Source organism: Pipistrellus kuhlii, unplaced genomic scaffold, assembly GCF_014108245.1.
Source record: "Pipistrellus kuhlii isolate mPipKuh1 unplaced genomic scaffold, mPipKuh1.p scaffold_m20_p_2, whole genome shotgun sequence".
Taxonomy (NCBI): Eukaryota; Metazoa; Chordata; class Mammalia; order Chiroptera; family Vespertilionidae; genus Pipistrellus; species Pipistrellus kuhlii.
The window spans coordinates 44,613,175-44,638,398 of NW_023425515.1; the positions used below are offsets into that span (position 1 = coordinate 44,613,175).

The 25,224-nt window shown below is 35.8% G+C and overlaps 1 protein-coding gene across 9 annotated transcripts in view; it reads left to right on the forward strand.

Moving 5' to 3' along the window:
• Positions 1–24,130, forward strand: part of OPA1 (OPA1 mitochondrial dynamin like GTPase) — an 86,037-nt gene extending 61,907 nt beyond the window's left edge. For 8 of the 9 annotated variants that reach the window (XM_036444013.2, XM_036444017.2, XM_036444015.2 and 5 more), the window contains 2 exons: positions 18,409–18,482; positions 21,182–24,130. In XM_036444013.2, the coding sequence (XP_036299906.1) occupies positions 18,409–18,473 (65 nt within the window). In that variant the 3' untranslated portion in view covers positions 18,474–18,482; positions 21,182–24,130. Of the gene's footprint in view, positions 1–10,418; positions 11,143–18,408; positions 18,483–21,181 lie in introns of those variants that run through there. The other variant, XM_036444014.2, reaches the window with a different exon arrangement.
• Positions 24,131–25,224: the final 1,094 nt, after the last annotated feature.

Sequence of the window (25,224 nt, forward strand, 5' to 3'; positions counted from 1 at the left end):
GCATTGTTAATAGAATTAGTTCAAAACCATTTGGAAGTCCCTGGCTCATAATTTCATGCTAAATTAATACTGTCCCAAGAAGCACTTATATAATGTATATACAATATATCTCTTTTTTATTTCTCAGGACATAGTTATCAGACAGTGAAAACTTCCACGTATTTTACCAGCATATACATTTTTAAGTGATTTAGGAAATGATGTGTCTCTTCTCATGTGTGTAACCTCATCATTTTCCATTCCTAATTTAATTCTTTAAAGAAAGTATATTACTGTCACAAATTTGTGCATTGATTGTCAAGCCAGATCATATGTTCTGCTGGTTTTCCTTAAAATGATTGACTACCTCTGTTCAAATAATATTATGGTCACATTAATGTACCAAGTAATGTGCTTGGAAGCAAGTGTTTCACTAGTGACTCAGCTTCATCAGTCCCCCTTAGAGAGATGAGCCATGACTTGGTCCATTAGTTGTAAAGAATACATCTCTTTATTGTTTATCTTCACTCTAACATTTGGGAATCTGATCATAGATACTTTCAGCAAGAAAAGTTAGAGTTTAACAATTATTACTACATTACGCAGTTCAAAGTGTCTAGTATAGCATATTCAGTTAGAATATAGCATGTTAGTTATCAATTTAGAGAAGAGAGGCAATCAAGAGAGTTGTTTTTTTTGGGGGGGGGGGGGCGTTTTAATTGATTTTGTACAGAGAGGAAGGGAGAGAGATAGAGTTAGAAACATCGATGGGAGAGAGTCATTGATCAGCTGCCTCTTGCACACCCCCTACTGGGGATATGCCCGCAACCAAGGCACATGCCCCTGACCAGAATCGAACCCGGGACCCTTCAGTCCCCAAGGCGACGCTCTATCCATTGAGCCAAACCGGTTTCGGCTCAAGAGAGTTTTTACTGTGATTTTAAAATTGTGCAGGGTAGAACATTGTAGAGATTGGTAGTTTTATACATTATATTAATTGTCGGTCTTAAATTTGCTTGATTTTAAATCATTTCACCACTTTACTTCAGAGATTCACCAACCAGTTAACCTTTAAGATGAGTGCATAAGAAGTAGTACATGTTCTCTCCTCTTCTAAAGAAGATATACCATGTTCACTAGTGAAATGAAACTATGAAGCTGGAGTTAGGAAGGTCAAAGAAATGAGAGAGAAACCTACTTCTAGTCTCAGGAGGCTCCTGGGAAGAGGAGTCTTATGTAGGAACTAGATTTCTTTGGAGGTATGGTAGATTCTATAGCTGGAGCAGGAAAAGGTAGGATGAACCTGGGGCATCTTAAGGTATAGAAAGTAAGGAATTACTTGAAGAATGGTGGGAACATGTCAACAGGATATAGAGCCAGCTTGAAGAGGCTCCAGCTGGCCAAAACTAGGCTAATTTGGATATGAAAATAAATGATAGTTATAAATTATAACCCATTGAGTAAAATAAATCCATGTTATATTTATATTAATAAAGGAATAAAATCAGTGATGAGGATTGGGATATTTGTGCAATCACACAAAATATATCCATACAAAATATTTTTAAAAAGTAAATTTACATTGGAGAAGCCTTGGTGATACCACCTAGTCAAGCGGTCAAAGTTATTGTTATCAGTAATGGTCAAATCAGACCTGTGGACACTTTATAGAATGCAGTGAGAAGAGCCCAGCATCACTTCTTACCAGCAATGTATATATAACAAGTCCCATTATAAAGATACATCAGACAAACCTAAATTAAGGCACAGTCTACAAAATAGCCTGTAATCTTCAAATGCATCAATATCATGCGAGAAAGGGAAGACTGGGATCTGATCTGGTTGAAGAAAACTAAAGAAATGCAATGTATGTGCCTGCACGGGACCTTTTTGCTCCAAAGGACATTAGTGGTCCAGTTGATAAAATGTGAAGGGAATCTGAGGGTTACAAGGTAGTAAGTAGTCCCTCAGTGTTAATTTTTAAACTTTGTTAAATTGGTATTCTTTAGGAAAAGATCCTTGTTTGTAGCTAATACAAATAGAATATTTGGGGCTTTGTAGCTAATACAAATAGAATATTTGGGGCTTTTAAGAGCATAATGGCAGTAAATGATTAAGGAAAAAATAAGTTCTTCACAGTATTCTGACAACTTTTCTCTAAGTTTAGGATTATTTACATTAAAAATGTTTAATTGTGTTTTTATAACTGATAATGGATCAGGCTCATATGAAAATAATTGAGAGAAAACACCTTTGAAAATATGTCTTTGAAGTTGTCAAAAGACTGTTACCTCATGAATAGTTTAGTAAGCTACACAGCTCATCTTTTCACCTTAATTTCTTATTTGCAGTGTCTAGTCCACTTAGACCTGTCTGGTGTGTAAATATGCCCACTTTGACTTTGATAAAATTATTTTGATTTAGTAGTGAATTTTATTTCAAAGGACATAAATAGATATTTTAATAGTGTTAACTTGGATAAAATCTATTTGGATTTCCAGCAGAATTTTTAATGTTTCCAACCTATTTATTCAAACAGACTGCAGTTTTAAAATGCTTTCTTTGGAGAGGGGAAGATAGGTATACTATAGCTTAAATCAAAGTTTTTCTTTCTATTATGCTCTGTTTTATGATTTATAAAATTTATTTTATAATTGTCATCATATAGAACAAGTGATAGTGGTCTCACCTCACAGATTTATTGTTACAGTTTGTTTTCCATCCACCTCAAGCACTGGTGGTAATTGCTGGCAGTGTTGCTAAACTGAGTTTCATCAGTCCATCTGGGAATTCTCTTATTGTTTGCCATGAATATGGTGTCAGCTGTTAACTAGGTTATTGTGAGTGTTTGGACCTTAAATTAATTGCTTAGGATTCAGAGCTTAGGTTTCTTTTAACTCTTGTTCCTGAGTTACACTTTTCATTCTCTGTGCACATAACCAAAGAATCATTGATACCCAGGAACTAAAGGAGCATGAAGAATCATTTAGATCGCTCTAAGAACTACAGAATCTTTCTTTATTTTACAGTGCATTCCTTTTCATTTTGGTATCAGAACCTGAAACTGTGTATAAATGTATTTTTCTCTCCCAGATACGAGGCTTTGTGCTTTATAAGCATTTTCATAGGTATAGTCATTTTTCTTATAGGTAAAGAAATGGAGGCTTAGAAACACATAGATAATAAGTGGTAAAGTCAAGAATCGCCCCTCCCCCCCAAGTCTTTTAACTACTGTGCCAAACTAATTTGAGGGAGAAAAAAACAACAAAAAACTCAAGCCATTAGAAACTATGATTACATAAAATGGTTCTCTACATTTGGATACTTCCATAGTTAGCAATATCCTTTATGGAGTAGGTCAGAAAGACACACATATTAGTGATGATGCTCATAATCCTTTGTACTTCCTACACTCAAATGATATGGCAACTGATAGAATTAGAACATTTAAGAGATTAGAACACTGAATGCAAGCAAAGTCACAGAACAGGACTGGAGGAAGTTCATTTTCTTTGTGTGCCTTATAATCGCTTCTTGAAGTATACTATCAAATTCCACCACGGTTATGTAGTATCTGAGTGTTCCAAACTCAGACACAGCTTTTCAATGTGACGTGTTCATGCTTAGAGACTTAGGCTCTAGCTATAACAAATGCAGAATTTTTATGAAGCAATTAAGGGTTTTTTTTTAAGCTGGTTTGCGAGTGTTGAAATGTTTTATAGTAAACTTCAGTGTATTCATAATTCTTGTACTTCATAGATATGCTTCAGTCAGTACTGAATACTTCATACTTATATCTCATTTACTTACCAATAACTGTGAAAACAGCGGTAAACTCCTGTACTTGGGCTACCAATGCACAGGCGAATTTTAATGGTATAATGCGATGTCCTTAATGTTAAAAACAGAGTAACTTAAAGAGGCTGGTAAATTAGAATTTTCCAATATCCGCGCCTTTTTTCTCTGGCAGTTAATTTGCTCTGCTGACTCCCTACGCGAGGTGGCAACAGCTGGCCTTTTCATTGGAGCCGGGGATTAGAGAGTAGGAATCCCAGCAGCATGCTCGGCCTCTTGCCTCTGTTGACTGTTCTTTATTGTTTGATGCCTGAGCATCTCCCAGACAGCAAGCAATTGTTTCTTGAAGCTTAAAGTTTGTTTCTCTTGGAAGTGTACAATGCTGGTGGTGCTTGTCTTTGTGTCTCTTCAGTTTCCCAGTCTCCTCTTATCCTCCACCTTGTGCTTTCTCTTGATAATTAGAAAGCAGCAAAGATACAAGCTATGTATTTTAGTGTGAGGGAGCTTCAGTTTTGACTTTAGAAACTTAGAAATATAGACTACAAATGGAAACTTCTTTTTTTTCTCTCAGCTACCAGATATTCAGGAACAAATCGGTTTTGTAATGGAAACTTTTGTTCTCCATAATTAATGTACATTTCTAAAATTATGATAAAAAGGGAGCAAAAGGAGAATGATTCAGTACTGCCACTTTAAAAGTTTAAGATTGAAGAGTAGCATTGCACAGCCGCTTGAATCTAAAAAGACCTTTCACTAGCTCCGAAACAATTCTAATTAATAGGTGAGTTAAAGATGTCTTCATGCCACATTAAAAATGGAATAAAAAGTAGAACATATGTAGATGGAACCTCAGCCAGTGTGATTTTGTTGTTCTTCATGTAGAAAAGAAAAATATCAAGACATTCTTGAATTTGATTTTCATAGGTTACTCCACATTAATGAGCTTCTCCCATACCCGCCATGTGCTTGAGGGCCAGGATGGGTACAAATAGTGGCCATGAAGCAGTGAGAGTCTGAATAGAAAGATTATTAGAGTCAGAGTTTGGAACTTAAAATTACTATAGAAAGGGAAAGTCAGAGGTTTAAAACTTTTTTCCAGAGCCCGGCTCTGGCACGCATATTTTGGCAAGTCTCCCTCTATAGGTGATTGGTTCTAGGTCACCACCACCCACCCTTCTGCCCCTGAACTAGTGCAGTTCTTCCTGTTTGCAGCAGTACTGTTAGTTATTGATTGGGATATAATTGACATCTATCTACTTTTAGTAGAGTCTGATAAACGTGCGTGACTGTTGAAAACTTGGTAAGTTATTTGAACTATATCGAAGTAGAAATTTGTTTCTGTAGATGTAACCATAAAAAATGAATTTTAAAGGGATTTCAAGGAGGAGGGACTGCAATTGAGTTATAGACTGCTAGATAGGCCCAACGAGCATTCAAACAACAAACAAAAAAGGCACAACCACAGAGAATAGAATCAGTTGCCCTGGAGAGAAAGCATGAACTGTAAGGACCATAAGCCCTACAACATCATTTATATCGAAATACTGTTACTGTTTCTTTGGCCAATAACTAAAAGACCTCAGTACTGTTTTTCTCATCTACGGGCTTCTAGCACATTTCTAAGCAGTCTTTTCCCTGTCTCTCTTTTCTTATGTCTCTCATGTGCCTTCTTCTAGATCATTATCACGGGTCCAAAACCAGTATTTTTCCTCTGCCCTACTTATTTACCTTCTCTCAGTGGTTAAAAACCTTCCTGAGATACTGCCAGTGATATTTAACTGAGCAGAAGGCAGGCTTTCCAGTCTTGGCAACCAAAATAACTAATTTCGGGGGAGAAAATTTGTGCTTACTATGACTGACCTATTACTGTGACTTGGTTCATTCATAATTTCACAATACCTATATGTTGCATATTGTATGTCTTCTGTGACTGTTTGATTGTGAGCTTTTATACAGATGCTGTCTTCACCCCTGTCTTTTGACTTCATAAAGAAGCTCTCACTTCACATCCTAAAGGAACTCTTTTCCACTCTGTCATTCCAGAAAGCTACCATCTCCTTTCCCTCCTGACAGCTTGTGTTTGCTACATTCACCTTGTACCCACCCCCTTGCTAACACCTTTGATCTGCCTTTCATCCCTTTTGAAACCACTTCTTTCTGGTCACCAATGATTTCCTAATTGCCAGTTCACTGAATCACTTTAATAATTTTTTAAGGTTATTAGGAATTTTTAAAGTTGATTGGAATATTTTCATTCTTTTTAACATTTGTATACTTAAGTAAGTAACTTTTTCTATTGTATGTCAGCGTTAATGGTCTCTTAAGTCATCTTTTCCGGGTAAAAGTGATTAAATTTTTTAATTTTACCTCTGAAATAATGTTTTTCATAGTAAGCTGAAATTGCTAAACTAAAGCATCTAAGGAAGATAATGAAGATTATTTTTACCTTGAGTCTCCATAGGTGAAGTAGACTGCTCTGTGCTATAGCTGAGAGAATGAAAGAGGGGCAGTTGGGGGCGGGGGGAGGGGAGGGGGGGAGGAGGAAAGGAGGGAAGGGGGAGAGAAAAAGAGAGACAGAATGAATCAAGCAGTCCTCAGGGAGAGTTCTGTTAGAAAGTAGTTATTTACAAACAGAATTCCTCACCTGAGTGGTGTGCTTTCCAGATTATTGATGAGAAAATCCAGACTCATAAAGGGGCTTTATAGGTCAAGCACATTTTCCATGGCCCAAGTCTATTTTTTAAGGCAGTATTGAAGAGTATTAGTAAATTGGTTCAAGATTAAAAGAATATTTCTCTGGTACACCATGTCTTACTAGCAAGTATATTCTTTCTGCTTTACATTCAGGTTTTAACTGATTAAGAATAAAGATAAGAAAGGTCTCTTCAATAATTTATGGGTTGAATTTTTCATTTATCCATTTAAAGTAGGTTTTATTTATGCTTTATTGTGATAGGTGCTTATGTGTATATTATGTGTAAAAAGGCCAGTGGATAGAATTAGAGCTACGAATTAGGCTATTGTTTTTCCCTTGCTAATAACATTTACCACTTCCTTACTGACTGAGTTACAAATTAAGTAACATTGTTGAACATGGGATTAAATTTTGATTTGCTTTGTTTTTAATTATTTTATGCATTCTCTCATTTCTAAGATGGGGGAAAAAATAGAATCTAGTCATGGAAAATAGGTAATCACAAACAATCCATTGGCCTGTTAAATGGCATATTTTAAAAAATTAGCAAAACAAGAATAATTTTTTTAAAAAAGAGTGATCTTGAAGGACAAATTGATGCACACTAAACTTGTAACCTCTGGGAAATGAGGTTCTCGGGATAGTTGGAGAGGGGATTAAGGGAAAAGGGAATTGTAATGTTTTACTATTTTATAATTTCTAAACTATTTTCCCAAATGAGCATAATTTCATATTCTTAATTATATCAGTCATAGAAATGATGAAGCTAATTCATTATATGATGAGTCTTAAAAATGATAGAATATTTTTCCAAATAACTTCTTGATGATTGTTTTATGGGACCACATAGCACTTGCTCATCAGGCACCTTCCTAAGTGTTAGGATTCACTTTCATTTAATCTCATTTCCAGTAACTGCCTATCATGGATCTGTCATATATGAGTGAATTGAAATCTGTCCTGAATTAGTGAAGTTTTCAAGCTTTTGCATCTCATTTAAGATAATAGATTTTCTGTGTGTCATTGTTATCTACTGTGTATGAAAAGAGTCCATTTTAATTTCTCTTACAAAAACTGTTTCATTTTTCCTTAGTTTTAGTATTTTGAATTATAGAAGGAAGTTCAATTAGATCATTTTTTCTGGGCCAAGGAACTCAGTCTTTTATTGTTAGTCTTTCCTTTTATTGATGTCAGGTTTTACTTTGAGTCATATGTACAGACTGTTCCTGTCTTCTCTAACTACACTGCCAAATGTTTAGGTATTTTTGCTTTAATCCTTTTTATTATCATAGAACTAGTATATATGTTTTGTGGAAAATTAGAAAATATAGATGGCAAAATTTATAAAACAATTGCCACTACCAAGAAGTAACCACTGTAACATTGTATTCTAAGACAATTTTAATGTGGTCTAAGGAACATCGTTTTTGTCACACATGTTCATAAAGAGATGTTAGGTTGGCTTTCTCTTATACCGGTAATCTTCAGTTCATCATACTTCTACTTCAAGTTTCTCAGGGTAGGCTAAATTTTCTTTATAGAAACTTATTTCATAAAGGTTCACTGAGAGGAAAAGTGCCATTAGTAAAAGTAAAACCTATAGTACAGTTATTTTAAATAGGTCATGTATACCAGGGCTATTTTGTAGCAGAACATGTACTGAAAATTACCCTGTTTTGAAAGTTAATCCCTTTCTTTATTCAGGACGCTGGCTGTTAATACGCATGCCTGTACCTTCTTTATGTCTCTACTTTCTTTAAAAATGTTCAAGTCATTTGTAGCTTAAACCTGTTGGATTGATTCTTCTATGTACTCTAGCTACTTTTGATCTTAATTCTCTTTTAAACAGGAAACCTTTGAATGTTTGCCTTCCACTTCAATTTTTAACATCCACTTGATTCTTAACTTCGTAATCTTTTATTCTCATTTCTACTTAAATTGTAAGAAATTTCTAAGATTGCTGGCAATCAAGAGAAAACAATGAATAGGAAGTATCCTATATAATAAAGAGGTAATATGCAAATTAACCCTCACACCCTCACAATATGGCTGCCTATAACAAGGCTGGCAGGAGAGCTAGTGAGGGATGACCAAACGACTGAACAAATAGACTGCTTGGGGCAACCAGTCGGGCGGGGGAGGGGGGCAGTCCATGAGAGGCAACCAGGCCGCCAGGGGGAACAGTTGGGGTGACAGGTCAGCAGGGAGTGAGGGGGGGGCAGTTGGGGGCGATTAGGCTGGCGGGGGGGGGGAGGGGGGGCAATGAGGGCCCAGTAGGGGGTCAGTTAGGAACAACCAGGCTGGCAGGGAGGGGACAGTTGGGGATGCCTTGGCCAGCAGCAGGTGGCAGTTATTGGCAACCAAACCAGCAGGGGGGGAAGTGAGGGGCCATCAGGCCAGCGGGGGTGGGGCAGTTAGGGGCAACCAGGCAGGAAGGCAGGTGAATGATTAGTAGCCAGCGATCCAGGATCGTGAGAGGGCCTAAACCGGCAGTCAGACATCCCCCAAGGGGTCCTGGATTGGAGAAGGTGCAGGCTGGGCTGAGGGGACCCCCCCACCGTGCACTAATTTTGTGTGTGTGTGTGTGTGTGCACTGGCTCTCTCTCTCTCTCTCTCTCTCTCTCTCTCTCTCTCTCTCTCTCTCTCTATATATATATATATATATATATATATATAAAGGCCAATATGCAAAGTGTCCCCTCCAGAGTTTGACCACGAGAGGGAAGTGTGATCGCTCTCTATGACGTATCCTGATCACCAGGGGGCGGTACAGAACATGGTGGGTGACCAGCTGAGGGAAGGGGGAGGTGGGAAGTTGGTGGAAATGCGTGGTGGTGGCACACAGGTGGCGAGAAATGGAGGAGGTGGGGAACCTGATCAGCCCTGATTGCAGGTCAGGCCTAGGGACTCTAGGCACACATTTCATTCACCAAGCCTCTAGTTATCATATAACTGCCTGATTTGAAACTTTGGAATCTAAATCCTGCTTAGGACTCAATATCTGTCCCTTACATTTGTAGAAAGCTGTACTCTTGACTAAATGTGTTATGTGTTATAGAGACCTGAAGCTTGTAAGGTATTATCCCCATTGTTCAGATGGGGAAATTGATGTTCATTGAGGGAAATTACTTAGCTAGTACCCTTAATATTAATAGCAAGGCTGGGACTAACCACGTGTTAGAGATAGTATATTTTTAGATTTGTTTTGGGATTTTGTTCATCTTTAACCTTTGGGCTTGTTCTTGTGGGTGACTGTTGATAACCAAGTTCATGTAATTTTGCTTCCTTTCTTACATTATTTTCACTATGTTGGTTCTAGTAGGTAAACTAATAATTAAGTATCTAGAACAATGGATTTGTCTCCCAAAGACATATGTAATGGTTTCATTCTTCATAAAGGATGACCCAGATTGATAAATCTATGTATGTATTCTTAATTGCAGTTGCAATATTTTTGCTTCCCTTTCCTATAGAAAAAAGTAAATTGTGACTTAAAGTTTAAAGGTGATTTTCTAAAGTAATGAATATGTGGAATTAATTCTGAAGCTATTTTCATTTCTTTGACCCTTATTGTGAAGGCTCTGAAACCAGTATCAGTAATGATACCTCCTTACAAGATTGTTGTGAGAAATAACTGAAAACTTATGATCAACCTCATGAAACATGAATGCCTGTTAATTTTTGTGATAAATTTAATAATATTTTGTCCTAATACAGCATTGTATTTAAAAGATATATTTCATTTTGGCTTTTCATGTCACTTAATAACTTTATTAAGGCCTATAGTTTTTAATTCCATATTTTTTCATAAACTTTTAGTTTGGTTCATAAATCAGAATTACATTCTGTTTTTGTATTATTTTCTTTTACTTTTAAAATTACATTAATGAGTTGACTGTTTAAGAATCATTCTCATAATTCATTCATCTGTCACGCCTCCTTTTTAAAGCTTCAACACGGAAGGCCTTTTGACAAACCAATATTTATAACAGTTTGACAGAGGGATGAGGAACAGCGTTTGTCTTTGTAACAGCTTGAAGAAAGACCCTTTCCAGGACCCAGTCATGCAGTTACAATCTTGACCTCTTTCTTATGCTGGGAACATACATACAGCAGCATGTGTTTTCTTGTCCCATTGACTGTCCATTCACTTCCCATCTGTTTTGCAGCCTTAAAGGAACAGAAGGGGCCCTCTTCTTATAAATCTGTCTTTGCAAGTGATAAATGATGTCCTGTCTCTTTAAGGGCTGCCTGGGTGGTTTTCCTTTTCTTAAAATATTTCAACTTTTCTAACAAAATTCAGGATAAAATATACTTTTAAGAATAAGAGAAAATAGAAAAAGAAAAAATGATGGATTATTTTAAAACCTCAATTGATTGGGACTGACTGTTTTACTAGTTATTAGGCTAAAGCTTTCCCAATTAATTACCTTAATCATATTTTAAAAATTATATTGATCTTTAGATTGTTCATTAGGAACAAAAGAATGTGCTCATTTTGAGATAGTGTATTTATTTAAACGTTTGTTGGAGAAAATAAAACAATGTATTATTAATGAGTTAGCACGTAAAATATCTTTAAAAGATTTTTTTTCACTATATTTTTTGTTGATATATGTAACTAATATGGAGCATTTTATGTACAGGATACAGAATAAAGTAATTCACAGGAGGTTTATAATCTTAAGGTATAATTAGTCTAATTTTGCATTTAAAAGACAGTCATGAATGCCAATTGTGAATCTTCTGTTGCTAAAAATAAATACTGAAGTATAGATATTTATCATTGGTTTCCAAGGATTGAGCAGATATTAACTTATTTTTTTTCTCCCATGCAGATATATTCATAGAAGTTTACATATAACAAATATTACCCCAAAAATATTCTTGAATTACTGGCGTAAAAAGGATTACCAGTATAAAAAAGACCACTTTTAGACTATTACACTATATTATATGAATTAGCTACCTAGTAATATATCTTCCTCAAATTAACATGATAGTTTATTTACTTAATTTCCTGCCTTATCCTAATAAAGGATTTGAGGCAGCTTACAAAGATCTATCTTGTGCAGAGGTAAAAATGGAAAAGTTAAATGGAAGGGAAGATAAAATTCAGGCAAGTGAAATTTGGGGTGAGATTGGTACCCCCTCAAAATACATGCTCCAGGGTTCTAGGTACTTTGCTATAAGTGTGCTACAAATTTAGCCTTGCAGTTCCTAGGGACTGATAGAAAAATGGAAAGCAAAGTGGATTACATGACTTATGGTAACTCTGAAACAACAACATAGCAGTTGCTTAGATGAAACATAGGTATTCTCAGAACACACACCTGAGAGAAAGTTTATCAGTTCTCATAACACTGAATTGTATGATACAGTGAATCAGATGGCTGTATGTAATCATGAATTTTATGGGGCTTTTTCATGTTCTCAATGTCAGCAAATAACATAAGCAGTTGTGAGCAAAATCAAAATGATGCAGTTCAAATACATAGCTGTCTTTGCAAGTGATAAATGGTGTGGCTGATCTAAAGATGAAATCTATAAAACCCAAAGAAATAGACGAATTATGCATCCCCCATCTAATCTTCCATAAGTAATATTTCTTACAGCTGAGCCTTTTAGAAAGTCTCGGGTAACAGAAAGTTCAAGGTTTTACACTCATTGACATTGACAAACCTGGAATGGTGCCTCTCTTTGTTAGTTAAGGGCAGACCTATTAGTTAGCTGAACTGAAATTAGGGTTGCCATCTACTTAGGAAAGTTGAAGAGCCTAACCAATATAAAGGCCTGAGTATAAGGCTACTTGAAGTTCATCCATACTGAAGTCTTTTGGAGAATTCGGATGAAAAATATTACAGCATTTTAAGAGGTTTTGATTATATTAACCAAAAGGTGCTTGATAGAAATACTTACAATTAAAAGAGTTTTTAAAAACCTAAATTTATTCACAAGTCACTGAGCTTTTTATATATTGAGTAGACATAAGTTATACTTTACCTCACAGACTTTCTTTATGGCAGCTTCCCCCCACACTCCCCCCACCAAATGCTCTTGTTTTGGGGGTTTGAAAATAGCAAATTTTTTAAATGATTATCTTTAATGTTTAAATTAAGTACTGGTTAAATCAGATCACTCAACAATGAATGAATGAACTATGAATATTCATGGGCATCTATCTAGCAAGTGCTGTGCTAGGCTGAGTGATTTTAAATGACAGGCTTTTTGTAAGTATATGATTCAGACAAGCAGTCCCACATTGATTCCTGGAAAAACCTATCTTTCTAAATTGAATTATATAGCCCTGTAAGAATAATATTGTCATTTGTGATTACATTTTTTTACTAGGAGCTTAACATGAAATTTAAAAAGATACTAGTAAGTAGTAAACAAAAGATAATAAACAAGTTATAAAAGATGCAATTAAAACATGATTAGTTAGAATAGAGCCTGTCAGTCCTAAGTTTGAAAGTACAATAACATGGGCTTTGGATTCTTCTGACAGATTCCTTCATTTTATAGATAAAGAAACTAGGACTGTGACTTGTCTATAGTCATAAAATTAAAGGCAAAGCTGACACTCGAAACAGTTCTCTTGATCACAGGATTGTATACCCTTTCATACATTGTTTTATCTTTCTAAAAATCAGGTAAAATAATTACCCTTTTGATTATTTGGGAGTGTTAGACCAGGATTTACATAACCTTTTTTCCATCAAATACCTTTCATTATTGTGTATACTTGTAAAGTCTCTGTTTTGGAAGATTTGTCTACAATAATGAACTTATACTAAATGATGATTATGCAAGTAGATGTAATTCTAGCCCAAACAAAGATTTTCATTTGGACTTTTGAAGCAATGGAAATAACCCAGAGATTCTTAACATTTTCACAGATCCCCTGTAAATCTGGGACCCCACCCAGCTTTGAAATGACCATACCAATCTCAAATAGCTTTCCAGAACATAAAGGAAATGATGCCTCCTTCTGTAATAAGCAGTAATCTTATTTGTCTTCATTAATGAGTCTGTTTAAAAATAAGTGTGTGTGTGTGTGTGTGTGTGTGTGTGTGTGTGTGTGTGTGTGTTTGTAGGGAGAAAAAAAATTACAGGGCCAAGATTGAGAAGATAAGTGTTAGATTTAGAATCTCTTTGACTACCTTTGGTTTTTCCTTTCATTAACTGTAAAATGTGCACATTCCTCTTTGTGCTAAATCTAAGATTTTGAGTTAGTTTTGAGAATCTTGGGTCTGATCTCTTATTCACCTTTTTTTTTGTTCTCTTTCTTTATTTCCCTGTACCCTAGATGATTCCTTTAAACACTGAACTTTTAAAGAGCACTTACTGGTATAGCATAATGGTCTAATAAAAAGCAAGCCTTTTCAGGAACAACATATAGTACATAATAAGAAATGTTCCTTTAATTTTCCATACTTTAGTGAACAACTTGTCACAGCAGCATCACACCTACAAGGTGTCCTCAAGCTTGCTACAAAGTGTGTGCAGCATGTTATAAAACAGTTACATGGAGGCACATTAGGATCCTCAGATGAGTGGTTTGCGTCAAGTCCACTGCATCAGTAATTTTGCAGCTTGTTTCTTTGTGCTTTCTTTAAAAACATCAAAAGTTGTAAAAGGTTTATTTCAGTGCATGTAGTAATGTTTTGTGTGTGATTCTTTGTTCCTGTTCTAAACTGTTATTAACCACTACAGTGAACCTTCTCCTGGGATTGGCCTTTTGGTATTCACAGTGTATTCAAAACCTAATTACAGATTAGTCTATATTTGAGACTTTTGGGATGAGTGTCAGAAGACTAAAAAAGAATCTGAGAGTAGCAGTATCATTTCACGTGGCGATAAAGAGACCCAAGCCATGAATGGGTGCCAAGTCATGTGAAGAAAAGAAAAAAGGAAGGAACTTCATTCACTGAGGCTGACGGTTTATGAGTTGGGGATTATAGGAATATTCATGACTCAATCAAGAAGCACAATGAATTGATGTTTGAAATCGTTCATCTTTTAGGTAAATATTGGATAAATGGAAAGTAGATTCTGTATTCACTGCATGTAGAATTGGCTATTTCAGTGAAACAGAAATAGAAGTATCTTAATCCCTTCCTGAGTAGGTTTAATTTATCAAGTAAATCACAAATTTTACAAGAATTCTTCAACTATAAATATTTAGTACAAATATTTAACAGAAAAGGGAGTTTGCTTTATAATTAGTCATGATAAGCTGTACACATTTCTGTGGGAAAGTAATTTCTAATGGTGAAAAAGCTAAATACACTAAGAGTTGGGGATTTGAAAACACTAATCACTGAGACATTAATTTAGAAGGATCAGAAAATAGAAAGTTTTAATTGCTGACTCTCAACCTTGATTTTTATGGGTAATTCCGTTTTCTGTGCAGTGGATAACATAAGACAGTGCTGAAAACTTACATCAGAATTTAAAATGAATGAATTCAAATATGGGGAATAATCCTGCTTATTATTTATAATACAGCTTCCTTCTAAAGCCTGGAATCAGTTTCCTTTCTAAAGCTATGTCCGTGGTGTGGTTGTGGGTGCGTGTATGTGTGTGTGTAGTCAGCATCTTTTAGCCTTCTTCATAAGATGCAATCTAATTTGAAGTTTTGTTTTGTTTTCTACTGAGGATTCTGTTTAGTGTTGCTCATGTGATTCACATGGCCCACCAGCTTGTCTTGCTCTTCATTGTCCCTGTGGACCTTGCCTCCTACTCAGGTTTGCTCCAGCTCCTGTAGTCGTGGCTTCTGCCCTCTTGGTCACTGCTGTAATGTCCAGGAAGCCTGTCAAGTTGTTTTGTTTTCTTTTTTTTATAACTGATAGTCCTTATTTTCTATGCATATTTTTTGAAACTGTCATTTATCAGTACCTATTGAGCATGTATGTATACTGAGTCAGACATTGTTGTAGATACTGATGATGCTGAATTTTGGGGGACCAGTTTCCTACACATATTGTTCTCAAGAGTTTCTCCAAATGTGTATAGTCTTAGTCTGCTCAAAAGGTGACAGTATTCCTCAGGGGATGATAATGTTTTATATATGTATTTTTAGCCATCGCTAGCACCTAGGAGGAGCTTGGCAACTATTCAATTCCATAGTTTTTACTAAAACATGCCTTATTTCACATAAAACACAAAATTTATAACAAATACACTGGAAATAATAGCCTTTGTCTTGTTACCACTTAGAGTGCACATGTGGCAGCGGGTCTAGTGTGTTCCTCATTCAGAGGAACGCGACAGGCAACTCTCAGACTTAATGTTCTCAGCTTTGGCACCAGTACCTGCAGAGCTGTATGAGGACCAAATGTGGGCTTTGAAATCGCCCAAACAGAGCAGATACTTCATAGACTTGGAATGAGGGTGGCGAGTAAGCAAGGAATGCTGCTCGGAGGCAGATCGTCTGTGTCCATGTCACTCCATTAAATACATTGTATAGGCAAAGGAAGGAACAAAGAAATGAATTTTTTTATTTAGTTTTTTACTAAATAAAAAAATTATCACAATTCTTGTTTTTTAACATTTATTTCCACTCTTCCCCCCATTACTTCCTAAAATCTTACTCATTGTCCTTTAAGTCATTCTTGAGGTCTCAGGGGATAGGGATACGGTGTCCTGATACTCTCATTGTAAAATATTAGTAAAAACAGCTTTTTATGGGAATTTTTTAAATATTTTTTACTCTGTGGTATTTATATAATAGTTAAATACTCCTTTTACTTTCATTTAGAAAACAACATGGCTTATCTCTAATTTTGGGACAATTCATATTTGATTTAGACACCTGCCGTCAAAGTGGCTCTTGGTCCTTTTCAATACAAATAGATGTTGCTCTGAAAGTCTCTTGAGAGGGATGCTCCTGTATCACCCTCTCACAGACTGTCTGTCCCCTGAGGATGGAAGGCATTGGCAGGGCACAGTGATGGCTAGAGCCGGCCTGCAGCTGCCTGATTGTACTCAGATCGTGGAGCAAATAGAATCAGAGTTCCTCTCCTCATGCAATCCAGCTCCCCAATTAGAAACTATTCTCAGTGAATGCTTAGAGAAGCTGCTACGGTTCTAAACACCTGTTTTAGATTTCCATGTGTTGTGTTATTGAAGCTAGATGATTTTTTTTAAAGACTCATACATTTCTAGAATTCTGTGAGACAATTTGCAAAACAAAGTTTTCTCCTACCCTTCCCCCACTTTTTAAAATTCTTTAACTGATGCACTGTATTACTATGCGGACCTCTGTAAGTATTCACTGAGGAAAATCAGTGACGCTGTTTCTAAGCAACTAAATTAATTCATTTTAAAGATAAGAATGTGGCCTTATTTTGAGAAAGGAAGTGTGCTTACTGGGTTGCCATTATTTTTTCTAATTTGCCTAGTTTAATTTTTACATAAGGAGTTAATGCTGCCTTTGTGAACACTATTATCATATTTTCTCTTTGAATAATTTTATTAAAACAATAGGGTGTTTTTTTCCTATAGGTTTTGTACTCATCTTAAAGTACCGAGAATTAGAACTGTTAAATGACTGGAATATGACAAATGTAAAGACTGTATTCTTCATAAGCAACCATGATAGGCTTTGTTTAGTTCCTTTAATGCTAATAGGAAGTCATGTAAAGGACATTCTTTTTATTGGCAGCTTTTCACATGTGCTGTCTCACTAGTAAAAAAGAATACTTCTATTTTTAATGTAAAAATGTAAATGTTGATTATTAACGTTTTATATGATTTTTCTATAGATCTAAAGTAGATGCTCTGCATCTATTCCCTAACATCACTAGCTTTTAACAAGTCACTTCACTTGTTAATTCCCATTGATTGGTTAAATTGTGTTCAAAGAACCAAAATATTTGCTACTATGCCTACTAAACCTACTTTTTAAAATAAGAGTTGCATGATTAAGTTAGAAGCAAAATAGGATAAATCACAACTTTCCCATATTTAATTAATGCCAGGAGATTGGCATGTTCAGTGAATAGTTTGCATTTGTGAAGGAAATCTTTAGAGAATTTATAGATTTTATTTTGGAAGTCTGTGAACATCAAAATAAAACAAAATAAAATAATAAAATAAATAAGATACATAAATCTGGTTTTAGTGGCTTTGTTGTTTTTATGATTTTCTTCATTCACAACTCAAATGGTACATTTTTGCATGTATTTTAAAGTGTTAATTACCCTTTTCATGTTTGTTGCAAATATTTCCTACAATTTCTTTTGCCTTTTAATGTTAGGACATTTGACATATACCGTGTTTCCCCGAAAATAAGACATCCTCCGAAAATAAGACCTAGCACATGGAAAGATAAGACATCCCCTGAAAATAAGACCTAGCGCAACTTTGGGAGAAAAAATTAATATAAGACAGTCTTATTTTCGGGGAAACACGGTAGGTGTACATTTTAATGTGGCCATATTAGTGGATCTTTTTCTTTGTACCTAAAAAGTTATTTCCCAGTCTAAGACCAGTTAAATACCTGTATTCTCTTTTAATTTTTTAAAAATTGTTACATTCTTTTATTTTATCCTTTGTTCCAGATATTGCTAACTGTGTCTTTAGTCAGACTTAAGAGAATCTGAGAACTCCTTAAAAATGATATACATAATAGTATATACATTTATTTATTTATTTGTTTGTTTGTCATTTTTCTATGTAAGGTTCCATAGCTTTCATTAGAATCTCAAAGGGTCTGTGATAAATCCCACACCCCCTTTCCAGAAAGGTTTTGAGAGCTGCTACTACAAGCCACGTGGATATAAGGTGGTGTGTGGTGATAAAGGCATTTTCTCTCCTTTCCCAAACAGTTAAAAATATCCCAGACCATTTATTGAATGATTGTATTCTATGATTTGTGGTGCCTTCGAAAGGTAAATTTATTTCAAAGTTATTATCTCTTTCTATCTCCACAGAGAAAGTTAGAGAAATTCAAGAAAAACTTGATGCTTTCATTGAAGCTCTCCATCAGGAGAAGTAATTGTAATAAGTGAGTAAAAGTCCTCTTTCTATACTGTACTGATTAAATGCAAAAATTATATTTTAAACTTATTTTAATAGTTTATCATTCTTCTCGACTATATTCTACTTGCTCCTTAATAGTAATTTGAATGGTAGGAAACTCTAAATTTCATGTGTAATTTTTTTTAATAACTTGATTTTCTTTGAATTGAACTAAAAATATTTTTTAGAACTTGTTTTGAACAGAACAAAGGTGAACAAACTAAGATATTTTATAATAGCAGATGGCTCATAAATTTTCTGCATGTAAAGAATTGAACTCTAGCTCTCATTATTTTATTCCCCTTTGTTCATATTTGATGGATAATTAAGTATATGTTAACTGCAAATATCTTTATTTGGCTTGACTAAGGATTTCATTAATTGTTCTTAATCTTATTCTCTTATGTTTAAAACATTTAAATAACCTTTTCCCTATTTAAAGTAACTTAGAATAATAGCCTTAGAATTTAGTACTCTTCTATATGTGGACTCTCTAATTCTGTAGTCTGGCATTATAAATATGTCCCAATTAAAATATTGTATATTGAAAGACTTTTCTTAGCATAGTCAATTGTTAGTTATCACTGAAGAATTATAATTAATAGGTCTTTTGCTTTTATGAAGAAGTGAAGAAAGGGAAAATGCTCTGATTAAGAGATTATTTTTTATTTAAAATACTAGAGGCCCAGTGCACGAAATTTGTGCACTTCGTGGCGGGGAGGGAAGGAAAGGGTCCCTCAGCCCAGCCTGCACCCTCTCGCAGTCCAGGAGCGCTCGGGGGATGTCCGACTGCCACGGTGGTGGAAGAGGCTCCTGCCACCAACACTGTGCTCACCAGCTGTGAGCCCGACTTTTGGCTGAATGGCTTGTAGGAGCACACTGACCACCAGAGGGCAGCTCCTGTGTTGAGGGGAATCAGGTCAAAACCAGCTCTCCAACACCCCCCAGGGGTCCCGGATTGCAGGAGGGCACAGGCCAGGCTGAGGGACCCCACCGGTGCACAACTGGGACTGAGAAGGGATGTGGGAGATTAGCCAGCTGGGGAGGGATCGAGGGAGGGCTCCGGCCCATCTGGCTCAGTTCCAATCAGCCAGATTCCAGCAGCAAGCTAACCTACCAGTCAGAGTATCTGCCCCCAGGTGATTAGTGCACATCCTAGCAACTGGTCAACTGGTCAACTGTCTGCTCCCCTGGTGGTCAGTACAAGTCATAGCAAGCAGTTGAGCGGCCTTAGCATATCATTAGCATATTATGCTTTGATTGGTTGAATGGATTACCAGACACTTAGCATATTAGACTTTTATTATATAGGATATCATCACTTTATTGTGAGTCTTATCCTAAGCAGCCTGTGTAATGCAGTCAGAACTGGAAGGAGTACAAAAATGTGAAGGAGTCTCTCCCTAGGTGTTCTCTGTTCAGACCTTAAAGCTCAAACTATCTGCTTTCCTCTGCTGTTGGGGTAACCTGTTTATGAAAGCAGGCTGGAAAAGGAAGTGTAGCTCTGTCCAGCAGTACACCAGCAATGAATGAGAGAGGACGAAGTCAGAGAGCTTTGGAGTACAGCCTTGTGACTTGTTTTTGTTTGTCTTATAAGTTAAGACAGATGAGCAGATGTATACAGAGAGTAAAAACCAATCATCTTTAACACAAGCCAAAAATAATTCATTGTTTTTAAGTGTCTGTTTGTAAAAGTTTTACACAACTTCAGTGTATGAAAATTTTCTTTTAAAATCACAGAGTATTATGGTATCTCCTTTGTCATCACAGTTACTAGCAATAGTTAATGTTAGAGATAAACATTTCGACAGCCTTCTTGATTTGGAAATTCTTCAGCACCGAGTTCATTTGATTTGTTTGTTTACAAATGTGTTTTGGAGGGATGGGAAGTCATGAATGTCACAGAAACTTCATTAAAAATGTAAGCTACATTTCTGTCTTTTTTAATGAAAAGCCAGCCAGTGCTTTACACAGTAGTCCCTTCCTCAGATGGTCAGCGTGACAGCTAGAGTTACTGTTGCTACTGAAACAAGCCTTTTGCTGCCACCGTGTCTGTCCCAAGTGCAGCCCAGGCGATCCAAAGAGCCAGGCGGCGATGGTACTTGTACATAGAAACCATCCCACTTTCTTTGCTCCCTACTTGTCTGTAGTTTCTAAGGCCCTTCTCATCCCTTGGGAAGTATGACTCTGTGAACTATTACAAATATCTGTGAATTAGAAAAGATTAATGTTTTTAATGTACCTTGCAAATTCACTTAGAAGAATAAATCTAGCAAAGCGGTAGCCTTGCTTTATTCTGATCATTTTATAAAAGTTACGAAGCATCTTAAAGAATAGTTTCTCAGTGGTAGTTTTAACATGTGTTGAATTCCTCTGCTTATTTTAAGTAAATAACTAATTCTGATACTTGCTGAAAATGTTTATTCCCATCACTATCATACATAGAGTCCATTCCTCCTATTGATCAGTTTAATATGCTATGTTTTTACTTCTTTCTCTAAGAAATGAACTGCAGTATTTTTTTATTTATATATCATGTTTGATGAAATTATATTCATTATAGTATATTTTAAATTTAATAAAACTAGCACATTACAAACTTAGACAGTTGAGCATTGGTATTTTTGTGATCATTCAGTAATGTCTCCCCAGACTTAAAATTATCAAATGTGTTTATTTTTACAGAACCCTACTTATTATATCATCACCTCGGCATATATGAAGAATGAAAACTCCAAAGTCTTTTCCTGCCTTTTTTCCTTCTGCTATCCCACCTTTCCAAACATAAAATAAAGTCATGGGGTAAAAATCACTCATGTGTGTTAGAGGCACCTACACCACCAGCTGCCTTTTGAACAGAAGAGCAGGGTAAATCACTAGCATCCTATTTTATTGTATAGAAGTGACAAATTGGGGAATGTAAGTGGTGTGACCATTAGGTTCAGTCCTTAGAGATAAGAAACTTGCTCTCCTGCCTGTTGTCTCACTTGTGGTGGCACTAGTTCAACTAATACATTAGCTAATGTAACTCCACGTCAGTGTCTTTCCCAGAAAAAGAATGCTAGGTGTTTTAAATAAAACTTACAGCAATTTTCTAACAATTATCAACTGTATATAAAATGATGGTAACCCGCTAAGTTGTCTGTATCTGTAGTGTTCTATATCCAGAAACTCTTTGACCACAATAACTCAGTTTATATTCGTCAAATGGAAGAAAATTAACAAGAGAGCCCCTCAAATAGGGTTATTTGGATTATAATTCTATGAACATTCAGTGGAAAAGATTTCAGCCCTGCAGAGAAGCCGAAGCACTAGCAGCTTACCTATTTGATTCAGTTGATGTTTTTGTACTCTCTGTATCCATTTGAAATTCATTTATTTTGGATGTTGTATACTTAAGCTAGGCTTTCTGTTAACAGTGTTTTTTTTTACCTGTTGACAGAGCTATTGGGTTGTGACACAGAATAGGGGAGATTAAGAATAATCAGCTGACTAATTACATTTAGACTATCATCAAACATTTCACCTAGGCATCAGGAAAAGGCCTTCTTTCATATGACTATTTTAAATAGAAATTATTTCAACAATTAGAATAATGTTGACTATCTCCCTCTTAACTGAACATTTAAAGGAAAATAATTATATTTAATTTATTGCAATTCAATTACAATAACACCCTCACAGCATTTTCATGTTTTATAAATATTTCTTATTGGCTAAAGGGCTTTAAAGCAAAGAAATAAGCTATTTTTTATTTAAAGTATCTTTCTCATTTAACTCTGCTCTTTGCTGCCATCTCATTACCTTTGTTATTCTAATAAAAATACCCATTGTGTGAAAGTTTTTATTTTACAGTTTACTTAATTTTACAATTTTTTTGGAATTGTGTTTTGGTAACATTTCCTTACCACCCGACATTTTTTTTAAATTTAGCATTAATATGTCCTTCACCATGATTTCTCTCAAGATCTGATACTTAAAATGCAAGTTTGAAGGATAATCATGAAGGACAGAAATTTAGAGTCCAATGAACACTTGTTTTACACCGTTCCATGAGCAAGGCAGACCCAGCTTTCAGCAGCTGGTAGCAGTACATTGTACTTGGTAGAGGAGTGGGCAAGAACATTTCCTGTCTCAGATTTAGGGAACGTATGTGAAAGAGAAGGGGGCTCCCCTGTGAGAGGACCTTCCTAGTTAATTTCCTCCAACAAGTGCTGGCCACAGGTAAACCCCGCACTGAAGCAGACATCATGCAATTATTAATTCTTTTCTAGTTGTACAGAACTTTACAACTACAAATCTATTTCTGAATCAAGAAGGAAATAGAACCATATTTATTTCTAGATAGGAAAAAAATGCCCTCATTTGCATTTCCACTGATTTCTCCCAAGAAAAGGGCTGATGTTAAGTAAGTACTTTTATCCCATCTCCTTGAATAAATTTAAGAAAGGGGGTAGGGTGTCCTTATTTCTTTGAGATCAGTATTTGTAATTTAAATATATAAATAGATGGTAAAAATGAATATTATTAAAAGTCCTATGTAGGAGTCCAGACGTTTTCCCATCCTCCGCAGTAATATGACATTTCTCATGGGTAATATATATATTTTCTTTTTTGCTGATCTCATACTAAGCATGCTTTTTTTTTGGAAGCTAGGTACTTACTAAAAGCAGATGTTAATAAGAAAATAAAATTGATTCTCAACAGTAAATCCTCTGTGTTGTGTCTGTAGTTCAAAAATTACAAATGACAGATTTGAGTCACTTCAGAAATCCAATGTACAGAGGTTAAATTCTAACTAGACTAGGAATTATTTGTTTTTTCATTATTTGGGATTTGCCAGAAAATAGAGTGAACAAAGCTGTGTATGGAAGATTGAACAACTGGAAATAAATTATTACCTAAAATATACTCAGTCAGGCTCTCAATTTAACATTCGGTCTGGAGGCAGTGCACAGTAGGAAACAGGTTCTTGTACTTTGTGGCTGAACCATCCGAGCTGTACTTGTAGGTGGAGCAATCGCCCTTTGTTAGTAGCTTAATTGTCTGCTCGCTTTGTATTATCCCCATTTTCCAGCCTTTGCTCCAGCAGACTCCTTCCCACAGCAGCCTCCAAATGCAAATGAATAGAGTAAAAGTGAGTGGGGAACACTGCAGAGACTGGAGCTTCCTAACCTTTAAGATTTGGGAACTTTACATAGGATAACACTCAGGATACAGCTTAAAAAGATAAATCCCTTGTTTAATCATTTCCTATTTATTTTAGATTGATTGGTCTGTATAAAGAAATATGGTATTTTAGTTTTCCAGTAAAGGGGATCAATGTTTTTTATCTCAATTCTCTAGGCTGGTATAAGCTCTAGTTTCAGATCCTTTAGCCGTATGGAAATGTGCTTACAAATATGCTTACCTTTTGAACAATCATGGCTGTGTTTCAGTTCTTAAAACAACCTTGTTTTTACTATCACTGTGAGTGAACTTTGTATTATTTTTTTAAACCTTCATACTACATGTAGATGTTATTGCAACTTATCTTTTGCCTGTGCCTGTGGCTTTCACCCACAAATGCTGTATGTTGTACCTATTTGAAGGTCATTTGTGTAGATTAGTAATTAAAGATATTATCTGAAGAGAGCATCTTTTAAGAGTTCTCTGTGTTAATGAGGGAGGGAGGGAGAGAGAGACAGAGACACCTCTGCACATTGGACCCCACAGTATAACCAGATTCATAGCAAGCCTCTCAACGCGGCTCCTCTGACTCTGGGTGCACTCATGTCACGGGCCTCACATTTCACAGCTGTAATCATATGGTCACACGATGCCTTCTTTCCTGTCTTGATACTTGTCAAAACATTTTGGTGGGGTTTTTTTCTTAATAAAACATATCAAAAATGTTTTTTAAATTATATTTTGCTGCTATCGTCAGCATTTTCACTAATGATGCCAACATGTTCAGTTAGTTATACATGAGGCTGATTAAAAGGCGTAACTGAGCCTTAATACTGGAAGTAACCTTAAATATCAGTGAGTTCTATTACCTGATTCTTGCATTTCTCATTTTCTATTCCCCCTAGAACTATGTTCATAAATGATGCTTATTAATATTGATCACTTGATGTGTGAAATGAGGCAGAAGGTGGACGTGCCTTCTCCAGGATTTGTGTCCATTCTGCTGCTCACTGTTGGAGTGATACATAGCAACCTAGCAACAACATGGAAATGAGAATTTTAGCCACTTGTCAAAAATAGGGTCACGGTTTATATGATCTGGCGCTTGCCAAAGCTTGTGAACCTGCTAACATTTGTGAAAGTATATAGGGAACACGTTAATTCCATCTTCTTGTTTTGCTAAAGTTTATCTGTGAATTAGGTTCAACCATGAGAAAGCAAATAGCCTGGAATTGCCTTTACCTACCTCTTAATTTCTCTCATGCCTGGGGCTTTCGCCCACAAATGCTGTATGTTGTACCTATTGGAAGAAAATGCACAATATACTTTGGAGAAGTAAAACCCAATGACATGTCTCTGATATCACTTAAGTTTCACTAAAGAACAGATTCCTAGATAATTGAATGACAGCTAAGTTTCTTGCTCTAGACCAGTGGTTGGTAAACCACGGCTCGCAAGCCACATGTGGCTCTTTGGCCCCTTGAGTGTGGCTCTTCCACAAAATACCACGGCCTGGGCGAGTCTATTTTGAAGAAGTGGCATTAGAAGTAGTTTACGTT